The sequence below is a fragment of the Hordeum vulgare genome, chromosome 7H, assembly GCF_904849725.1.
Source record: "Hordeum vulgare subsp. vulgare chromosome 7H, MorexV3_pseudomolecules_assembly, whole genome shotgun sequence".
NCBI classification, from domain to species: Eukaryota; Viridiplantae; Streptophyta; class Magnoliopsida; order Poales; family Poaceae; genus Hordeum; species Hordeum vulgare.
The window spans coordinates 400,967,825-400,979,200 of NC_058524.1; the positions used below are offsets into that span (position 1 = coordinate 400,967,825).

The window sequence follows — 11,376 nt, forward strand, 5'->3', positions numbered from 1 at the left end:
AGTACGCGACCTTGTCAACCTACGAGGTTTGTAGTAACTTGATCTGATGCTCGATGATCACCATCATCAGCTTTCACTTCAATTGGTGTAGGCGCCACAGGAACAACTTCCTGCGCCCTGCTACACACTGGTTGAAGTGATGGTTCAATAACCTCATCAAGTTCTACCACCCTCCCACTCAATTCTTTCGAGAGAAACCTTTCCTCGAGAAAGGATCCATTTCTAGAAACAAACACTTTGCTTTCGGATCTGAGATAGGAGATGTACCCAACTGTTTTGGATATCCTATGAAGATGCATTTATCCGCTTTGGGTTCGAGCTTATCAGACTGAAACTTTTTCACATAAGTGTCGAAGCCCCAAACTTTCAAGAAACGACAGTTTAGATTTCTCTAAACCTCAGTCTATACTGTGTCATCTCAACGGAAATACGCGGTGCCCTATTTAAAGTGAATGCGGTTGTCTCTAATGCATAACCCATAAACGATAGTGGTAATTCGATAAGAGACATCATAGCATGCACCATACCAAATAGTGCGTGGCTATGACGTTTAGACACATCATCACACTATGATGTTCCAGGTGGCATGAACTGCGAAACAATTTCCACATTGTCTTAACTGCGTACCAAAACTCGTAACTCAGATATTCATTTCTATGATCATATCATAGATCGTTTATCCTCTTGTTACGACGAACTTCACTCTGAAACAGAATTGAACTTTTCAATATTTCAGACTTGTGATTCATTAAGTAAATACTCTTGTATCTACTCAAATCGTCATTGAAGTAAGAACATAATGATATCCATTGCGTGCCTCAGCATCCATTGGACTGCATACATCAAAATGTATCACTTCCAACAAGTTACTATCTTGTTTCATCTCAATGAAAACAAGGCTTTGCTCATGTGGTATGATTTGCATGTCACTAGTGATTCAAAATCAAGTGAGTATAAAGATCCATCAGCATGGAGCCTCTTCATGCAATTTATACCAACATGACTCAAGCGGCAGTGCCACAAGTAAGTGGTACTATCATCATTACCTCGTATCTTTTGGCACCAATATCATGAACATGTGTAACACTAAAATAGAGATTCAATAAACCATTGAAGGTGATTATTCAAGCAAATAGAGTAACCATTATTCTCTTTAAATGAATAATCGCATTGCAATAAACACGATCCAATCATGTTCATATTTAACGCAAGCACCAAATAACAAGTATTTAGGTTTAACACCAATCCCGATGGTAGAGGGAGCTTGCGGCGTTTGATCATATCAACCTTGGAAACACTTCCAACACGTATCGTCACTTCGCCTTTAGCTAGTCTCTGTTTATGCCGTAGCTTTCATTTCGTGTTACTAATCACTTAGCAACCGAACCGGTATCCAATACCCTCGTGCTACTAGAAGTACTAGTAAAGTACACATCAACATCATGTATATCAAATATACTTCTTTCGACTTTTGCCAGCCTTCTTATCTACCAAGTATCTAGAGTTGCTCCGCCTCAGTGACTGTTCCCCTCATTACAGAAGCACTTAGTCTCGGGTTTGGGTTTAAGCTTGGGTCTCTTCATTAGTGCAGCAATTGTTTTGCCGTTTCACGAAGTATCCCTTCTAGCCCTTGCCTTTCTTGAAACTTAGTGGTTTTACTAACCATCAACTATTGATGCTCCTTCTTGATTTCTACTTTCGCAGTGTCAAACATCGCGAATTGCTCAAGGATCATTGTATCTATCCTTGATATGTTATAGTTCATCACGAAGCTCTCACAGCTTGGTGGCAGTGACTTTGGAGAACCATCACTATCTCATCTGGAAGATTAACTCCCACTTGATTCAAGCGATTGTCGTCCTCAGATAATCTGAGCACACGCTCAACGATTGAGCTTTTCTCCCTTACTTTGTGGACAAAGAATCTTGTCAGAGGTCTCGTACCTCTTAACAAGGGCACAAGCATGAAATCACAATTTCATCTCTTTAGAACATCTCTTATGTTCTGTGACGTTTGAAAACGTCTTCGGCGCCTTGCTTCTAAGCCATTAAGTATTTTGTACTGAACTATCGTGTAGTCATCAGAAATGTGTATGTCGGATGTTCACAGCATCCACAGACGACGCTCGAGGTGCAGCACACCGAGTGGTGCATTAAGGACATAAGCCTTCTGCGCAGCAACGAGGACAATCCTCTGCAAAGTTTGCTACTATCAACTTTCAACTAAATTTTCTCTAGGAACATATAAAAATAGTAGAGCTATAGCGCAAGCTACATCGTAATTCGCAAATACCATTAGACTATGTTCATGACAATTAGTTCAATTAATCATATTACTTAAGAACTCCCACTCAAAAAGTACATCTCTCTAGTCATTTGAGTGGTACATGATCCAAATCCACTATCTCAAGTCCGATCATCACGTGAGTAGAGAATAGTTTCAGTGGTAAGCATCTCTATGCTAATCATATCAACTATACGATTCATGCTCGACCTTTCGGTCTCATGTGTTCCGAGGCCATGTCTGCACATGCTAGGCTCGTCAAGCTTAACCCGAGTGTTCCGCGTGTGCAACTGTTTTGCACCCGTTGTATGTGAACGTTGAGTCTATCACACCGATCATCACGTGGTGTCTCAAAACGAAGAACTGTCGCAACGGTGCACAGTCGGGGAGAACACAATTTCGTCTTGAAATTTTAGTGAGAGATCACCTCATAATGCTACCGTCGTTCTAAGCAAGATAAGGTGCATAAAGGATTAACATCACATGCAATTCATAAGTGACATGATATGGCCATCATCATGTGCTTCTTGATCTCCATCACCAAAGCACCGGCACGATCTTCTTGTCACCGGCGTCACACCATGATCTCCATCATCATGATCTCCATCAACGTGTCGCCATCGGGGTTGTCGTGCTACTCATGCTACTACTACTAAAGCTACGTCCTAGCAATATAGTAAACGCATCTGCAAGCACAACTGTTAGTTTAAAGGCAACCCTATGGCTCCTGCCGGTTGCCGTACCATCGACGTGCAAGTCGATATTAACTATTACAACATGATCATCTCATACATCAAATATATCACATCACATCATTGGCCATATCACATCACAAGCATACCCTACAAAAACAAGTTAGACGTCCTTTAATTGTTGTTGCATGTTTTACGTGGTGACCATGGGTATCTAGTAGGATCGCATCTTACTTACGCAAACACCACAACGGAGATGTATGAATTGCTATTTAACCTCATCCAAGGACCTCCTCGGTCAAATCCGATTAAACTAAAGTTGGAGAAACCGACACTCGCCGGTCATCTTTGAGCAACGGAGTTACTCGTAGCGATGAAACCAGTCTCTCGTAAGCGTACGAGTAATGTCGGTCCGAGCCGCTTCGATCCAACAATACCGCGGAATCAAGAAAAGACTAAGGAGGGCAGCAAAACTCACATCACCGCCCACAAAAACTTTTGTGTTCTACTCAAGATTACATCTACGCATGAACCTAGCTCTGATACCACTGTTGGGGAACGTCGCATGGGAAACATAAATTTTCCTACGCGCACGAAGACCTATCATGGTGATGTCCATCTACGAGAGGGGATTTCCGATCTGCGTACCCTTGTAGATCGCACAGCAAAAGCGTTAAGAAACGCGGTTGATGTAGTGGAACGTCCTCACGTCCCTCGAACCGCCCCGCGAACCGTCCCACGAACCGTCCCGCGATCCGTCCCACGATCCGCTCCGATCTAGTGCCGAACGGACGGCACCTCCCCGTTCAGCACACGTACAGCTCGACGATGATCTCGGCCTTCTTGATCCAGCAAGAGAGACGGAGAGGTAGATGAGTTCTCCGGCAGCGTGACGGCGCTCCGGAGGTTGGTGGTGATCTAATCTCAGCAGGGCTCCGCCCGAGCTCCGCAGAAACGCGATCTAGAGGTAAAACCGTGGAGGTATGTGGTCGGGCTGTCGTGGCAAAAGTTGTCTCAAATCAGCCCTAAAACCCCACCATATATAGGAGGGAGGGAGGGGAGGAGGCAGACTCAAACCCTCAAGGTTTGGCCGAAATTTGAGGTGGAGGAATCCTACTCCAATCCTACTTGGAGTACGATTCCACCTTCCCACTTGGAAACTCTTTCCACCTTGTGTTTTTCCCTTCTCCAACCTTATGGGCCTTAGTGGGAACTTATTCCAGCCCACTAGGGGCTGGTTTATCTCTTCCCATAGCCCATGAGATCCCTTGGGGCGTGACACCCCTCTCGATGGTCCCCGTCACCCCTCCCGGCACTCCCGGTACACTACCGATGAGCCCGAAACTTTTCCGGTAATGCCCGAAACCTTTCCGGTAACCAAATGAGGTCATCCTATATATTAATCTTCGTCTCCGGACCATTCCGGAAACCTTCGTGACGTCCGTGATCCCATCCGGGACTCCGAACAACATTCGGTAACCAACCATATAACTCAAATACGCATAAAACAACGTCGAACCTTAAGTGTGCAGACCCTGTGGGCTCGAGAACTATGTAGACATGACCCGAGTGACTCCTCGGTCAATATCCAATAGCGGGACCTGGATGCCCATATTGGATCCTACATATTCTACGAAGATCTTATCGTTTGAACCTCGGTGCCAAGGATTCATATAATCCCGTTGGTCATTCCCTTTGTCCTTCGGTATGTTACTTGCCCGAGATTCGATCGTCAGTATCCGCATACCTATTTCAATCTCGTTTACCGGCAAGTCTCTTTACTCGTTTCGTAATACAAGATCCCGCAACTTACACTAAGTCACATTGCTTGCAAGGCTTGTGTGTGATGTTGTATTACCGAGTGGGCCCCGAGATACCTCTCCGTCATACGGAGTGACAAATCCCAGTCTTGATCCATACTAACTCAACGAACACCTTCGGAGATACCTGTAGAGCATCTTTATAGTCACCCAGTTACGTTGCAATGTTTGATACACACAAAGCATTCCTCTGGTGTCAGTGAGTTATATGATCTCATGGTCATAGGAACAAATACTTGATACGCAGAAAACAGTAGCAACAAAATGACACGATCAACATGCTACGTCTATTAATTTGGGTCTAATCCATCACATGATTCTCCTAATGATGTGATCCCGTTATCAAGTGACAACACTTGCCTATGGTCAGGAAACCTTGACCATCTTTGATTAACGAGCTAGTCAACTAGAGGCTTACTAGGGACAGTGTTTTTTCTATGTATCCACACATGCACTGTGTTTCCAATATAGCATGGATAATAAACGATTATCATGAACAAAGAAATATAATAATAACTAATTTATTATTGCCTCTAGGGCATATTTCCAAGAAACTCCACGACGGCGTTTCTCAACCACTAGTGGTAAGCCTTGAGGTGGCTTCCAAACCTTCACAAACTTTTCGGGGGAAATCACAATGGTTTGATTCCTCTCCGAAGACTCCTACCGCCTAGGAGTCTCCAACCTCCAAGAGTAACAAGATCACGGGGATTGCTCAAAACTTGCTCAAATCACAAATCACTTTGGTGGGAAGGAGGAGAGGGAGACGATCTATCTTTTGAATGGAACAACACTCAAAAGGACTCACAAATGCTCTTGGGATCTAGGATTTGGTGTAGACAAGAGTGAGTGAGAGGAAAGGTGTTCTTGGATGTATTCTAGCTGTGTTGGACACTATTTCACGAGGTGGGAGAAGAGTATATATAGTGGGGAGTGAAATCCAGCCGTTGGGGGCACTTTAAGTCACACATGGTCCGGACGTCCGACAGTTGCCGGACGTCCGGGCGTCCGCGAGGGGTCGGACGTCCGACAGGGGTCGGTCGTCCGAGGCCTGTAGATATGACTGATAATACTGACAATTGAACACAGACCAGACGTCCGGAGAGGACCGAAAATCCGAGTTATATGACTCAACTTCTTCTGGTGGTAGGTTCCGGATTTCCGAAGGGGGTCGGACGTCCGGCCCTCGGACGTCCGGAGGGAGCCGGAAATCCGAGTTATAGAACTCAACTTCTACTGGTGCAGGGCTCCGGATTTCCGGGGCTGGTCGGACGTCCGGCCCTCGGATGTCCGGAGGGAGCCGGATTTCCGAGTTATATGACTCACAAACTTCTGGTGAAGGGCTACGGATTTCCGAAGCCTGCCGGTCCTCCGGCCCTCGGACGTCCAGAGGGAGCCAGATGTCCGAGGCAATAGACCCGTTTTGAGATAAGAGCAGAGTGGAGACTATGTGGTATTGGGTATGACAGTGAAGATGTGGTACGATCAAGTTCATCGCAAAACCTGTGATCCCCTCTTAATAGTGCGGGATCCCTATACTCAATATCAGTAAACTCAAAAGAATAGTCTACATCATCTTTTCTTAATCCCGAGCCTTCTCAAAATATAAATCCCAATCTTCTCAGACAACCTTTGGCACATAATTCTCAATCTACTAAAGTACTTGCCGTCCTGAGATACACTCAACAAATAGGATTAGTTTCCTATGTATGTGTTGTTATTAACACCAAAAGTCGATTAGGGGCATAGCATGCACTTTCACACTTGTAGGCGGTAGTTTGGAGTGGAGGCGTCATTAATAAAAAATGCATGCCCGTCGGTAAGGGGCTAAAGTTACACATCGACTGACACTTAATTGCACGTCGACTGCTAGACAATTGCATCAAACAAGGACGAATTAGTACATAAAAAAGTTCTTCGAAATGTATCCACGCAAGATCTAATTTCGAAGAGCGCGTCGTGAGGATTCTTATGCTAAAAGCGGATCTTAATTTCAATGGCAAGTCAAAAGTTATGAAAGTTGTTAGAAAAATGAAAAACGGAATTAATGTGTTCATACCTATTCTCATCAATTAAAACTATACGTCCACAATTAGAAAGAAAGTTCTACATTGGCTCAGTCAGTTGCCCATGGACTGCTAGACAGTTGCATCAAACAAAAATTAAATTGCATACACAAAAGTTCGTTGGAACATACACATGTGCGATCTAGTTTCATAGAGTACATCAAGGGCATTCCAACGGTGAAAGCGGATCATAATTCTGATGTTCGAGTCAAAAGTTATGACTCTTTTAGAAAAGTGAAAACGGGAATTCCGGATTAAATGCGTTTACATTGGTTTGCGTCAACGAAAACTGCACGTTTACGAGTAGAGAGAAAGTTGCATATCGAGTGTCAGCCAGTTGCACATCGACTGATAGACAGTTGCAGCAAATAAGGATAAAATTGCACACAAAATACTATATTGGAACATACCTATGCGGGATTTAGTTTCGAAGCGCGCGTCACAATGGTTACAACGGTGAAAGCGGATCTTAATTCCAATGCATGGTTTAAAAGTTAATTTTAAAAAACCGATAACCCAAAACAAATGAGTTCACACCTATTCGTATGGTTGCTATTGTAATTCTCCTTTTTTCATGTATACTTTTCTAATATGAATCAGAAGAAACAAAATATATCTTTATATAGATTACTAAAAACCAAATATTTCCTTTTTTGCTCGACCAGTCCCAAACGCTAGGGAGTAGACATGTCCTTCGTTCTTAAATGTATCCTGATGAAAGTAGTTACTAACAGTAGCAGTTAGTTGGCCTAATGGTTAGCCTCCCTGTACAAGCGCGGCCACGCGAGTTTGATTCGTGGTTGGCACTTTTTTCTTGCGTTTTTTCGTGTTGTGTTTGTTCTTGGGCCAGCCTACCCAGATGCGGTTGTGCGTGCTGGTTACGTTCTCCGGCGATGAAGGCGGCGAACTCCTACCCGCCGCTCGCTGCGGTAGGGGGTCGCTCCCACGCACAGGGGGCGCCCGACTGGGCGGGGCCAGCTTTTCTTTTTGTCTAAAAAATCAGATAATTTCCTTTTTTTTCTTTTTTGCTTATTTATTTTTTCCTTTTTTGTCTCGTTTTTCTTTCCATTTTTCTTTTTTGTATCAAAGCGAACAAACATTGAATTTCTCAGTCATTTTTTGAAAACATAAATATTTTATAAATTAGAGAACAAATTTTAAAGTGCAAATAATTTTTTGAAGCATGAATATTTTTGGAATCTTGAGAGTAAATTTGAAAACCAAGAACAATTTTTAAAAATCCTGAACAAATTTGGGACAGCGAATAATTTTTTAAAGCATAAACATTTTTTGAATCTTGAGAATAAAATTTTGAAATAGAGATCAGTTTTGGAAACCTCGAACAAATTTGGAAGCGTGATTTTTTTTTAAAGCAAGAGCAGTTTTTGAATCTTGAGAGAAAATTTTCAAAATGAGAATAATTTTGAAAAGAACTGAAAAAAATTCATAACATGAATTTTGTTGAAAACACGAACATTTTTTAATCTTGAGAACAAATTACGAAAAACAAGAACATTTTATGAAAAAAATGGAAAATCCAAAACATTTTTTGAAAATCCAGAAATTTTCTAAAGTAAACAACATTTTCCGAATTTGAGGAACAAATTTTGAAAATCCCAAACATTTTCTGAAAATCCAGAACATTTGTTTTTAAAGTTGAAAGATTTTTTTAAATTTGAATAACATTTTTTGAAAATCAAGAACATTTTTCTTAAAAGCAATTTTTTTTTCGAATTTGAAGAATAATGTTTGAAAATCCTAAACATTTTTAGAAAATTTGGAACAATGTGTGAAAATCCTAAACATTTTTAGAAAATTTGGAACAATGTGTGAAAATCCAGAACATTTTTTGAAACAGAAACAAAAAAGAATAACGAAAAAGGAAAACGGAAAAAGAAAGAAAAACCAATTCAAAGAACCTCTAGAAGTTTAAATAAAAAAAGGGCGAAAAACATCTAGAAATTTTCGAAAACTGCAGGCCTTGAAAAAGTTAAACATCCGGTCCACTGCCGAACCATGGCTGGGTATCTGTGCGAAGCCCTGACTATTTGACGCAGTGCGCGTTAAATAGGGTTTTTCTGTGAAGGCGCGCAATAGGAGCTGCCAACAAGGCCGTGTTTCTCAAGAAAAAAGAGGGCCTGGAGACAGACACGCGGTCCGGATAGCAGCCTACCCAGCCCATCCTCACAAAGGCTCCTAAAACCCTTCTCCTGAAATATCTCATTCTTCTACTCGACTCTGTCTCACCTTATCCGCAACTCGCAAAACCTCACTCCCCCCACACGTACGCTCGCTTCAATGGCTGCCCTGCCGACCGCCGCCGCCGCCGGGCGCGTAGCGGCCAGCGCCTTCACTTTCCCCGCCAAGCCCTCCGCTTCCTCCTTCTCAGCCGCTTCTCTCCCCCGCGCCGCCGCAGCGGCGGCAGCCTTTCCGGCGATCGCCCTCGCACCGGCAGGGGGCCTCCAGCGTCGGCGGAGGCCGACGGCGGCCGGCGCGGCGCCTGGGAGCGAGCAGAGGGAGACCATACTGCTCCCCGGGTGTGACTACAACCACTGGCTGATCGTCATGGAGTTCCCAAAGGACCCCGCGCCCACGCGCGAGCAGATGATCGATACCTACCTCAACACCCTCGCCACCGTTCTCGGCAGGTAAAGCCGTGGTTTCCCTTTCTCCCTGCTGATGACTCTTCGTCTGTATGTCTGGTGAGAGAAATTTGGCGCATTTTCTTATTTTCGTAGAGAAAATGCTAGCAATTTCCTAGTGGCTGTAACTCGAAAATTATCGACAAAATGTTAGCAATTCCATTGGGTCGGCTTGTAGTCCTCTCGTGCTTCTGAAATTGCTATGCAGGAGATAGATATGAAACAGGTGCTTCTTGTTTGACAAGATTTTTTATCGTATACACATCAAATGATCAAATGTCTATTTGTGAGATACTTGGAACCTTGTTCCAGCATTGCTGCACATATGAGAAGAGCAGCAGTGCCTGCATCTGATGTGACGTGAGCATGAGTGTAGTTTAGCAGGGTGTAATGTAGGCTTAAATTCTTCTTCTTTAGTTTGATATGGTGCATCCATATTCTGAAGGGTGTATACATAAAAGTCTAAACTGAGTAACTTGTTACAATTGCAGCATGGAGGAAGCCAAGAAGAACATGTATGCCTTCAGCACAACCACTTACACTGGGTTCCAGTGCACTGTCGATGAAGAAACATCAGAGAAGTTCAAGGGTAATCCTCGATTTACGCGCTGTTTTGGGGCACATCCGTTTTTGCACTATTTTTGGAATTCCCTTCTTTAAACTGTTCTTACGTTGCCTGTAGGTTTGCCTGGTGTCCTGTGGGTGCTCCCTGATTCCTACATCGATGTAAAAAACAAAGACTACGGAGGTTGGCGTGACACAATATGTGTAGCTGCATGTTTATATGCTTCTCGTGTCTTAATCACTACCGTATTCACTTTTTTTTTCTCTCTTCAGGTGATAAATACATAAATGGTGAGATCATTCCGTGCACATACCCAACCTACCAACCAAAGGAGCGGAGGACCTCAAAGTACGAAAGCAGACGGTATGAGAGGCGAAGAGATGGCCCCCCTGCCAGCAGGAGACCGAAACAACAGGCCGGTCAGCCTGAGTCAGCATCTTCATGAGGTAGAATTGCATGCTAATCCACCCTTATCAACAGTTTTGTGTTTAAATTGACCCAAATCCTTACCGTGCCAGTTTTGCAGGCGTTTACTCGCGTACTGAAACAACAGACTGCTCAATTCTATCATCAGGCTCCGCCACCAAGTATTGGGAGAGCTCCTAGGCACAAAACTTCATCCAAAGCCCAAGATATGATGTAGCACTTGAGCGAGCGACCTCCGCAGCTGGATTTGGAGTTTTGAACCATGAGAATAACTTGAGTGGATTTGCCATCTAAATGTAACAATAGACTGAAATCCTGGTCGATAAAAAATGTTACTCAAGTATCTTGTGATATTTTCTGTAATGTTTAGTAGTATTCCTGATCGTGGGAGTTCGTTCACTTTTAGCTTGATTGAACTGAAGTTAGCTTCTAGCCATGGTACCGATAGTCGGATTTTGCTTGGAATTTAGGATCTTCTGTCGAGTTTGATTGAAAGCCCTTGCTATGTGGAATACGACGAATGTGTGTACCTGTTATTGTAGTTCGTGAGAAACCTTGAAATTTGTGTCATTATTATCAGATGGTCTAATCATAAGTAAATAGGACATCTCTAATAATTTGTATGTTATTATTATTATTATTTTTGCTAAAGAAAAAGCCATCGAGTAAAATAACAAATGTAAGTAGATAGGAAAAAGAGCAAAAAATGGGATTTACGTAGTCTGATTTTGATAAATGTTAAGTTGTTCGATTTTTTTTTTGGATAAATTCATTTTTTTAAATACATTATAGACGCAAGCGCTTATATATACGTGCAAACACTCATCCATATGAACGCACACCCTACCCCTATGAGCACCTTCAAGCAACCAAACTGACATA

At 43.0% G+C, this 11,376-nt stretch overlaps 1 protein-coding gene across 2 annotated transcripts; it reads left to right on the plus strand.

The window, feature by feature from the left end:
* The first annotated feature begins 9,091 nt into the window (after positions 1 to 9,091).
* LOC123411247 (DAG protein, chloroplastic-like) lies at positions 9,092 to 10,837 on the plus strand. 2 transcript variants are annotated; one of them, XM_045104181.1, is made up of 5 exons: positions 9,092 to 9,509; positions 9,995 to 10,092; positions 10,186 to 10,251; positions 10,341 to 10,514; positions 10,587 to 10,837. In XM_045104181.1, the coding sequence occupies exons 1-4, from the start codon at positions 9,160 to 9,162 to the stop codon at positions 10,511 to 10,513; spliced, it is 687 nt and encodes a 228-aa protein (XP_044960116.1). In that variant the 5' UTR covers positions 9,092 to 9,159; the 3' UTR covers position 10,514; positions 10,587 to 10,837. The 2 variants fall into 2 exon arrangements, with proteins under 2 accessions (XP_044960116.1, XP_044960115.1); XM_045104180.1 differs by having other exon boundaries at positions 10,595 to 10,837.
* Positions 10,838 to 11,376: the final 539 nt, after the last annotated feature.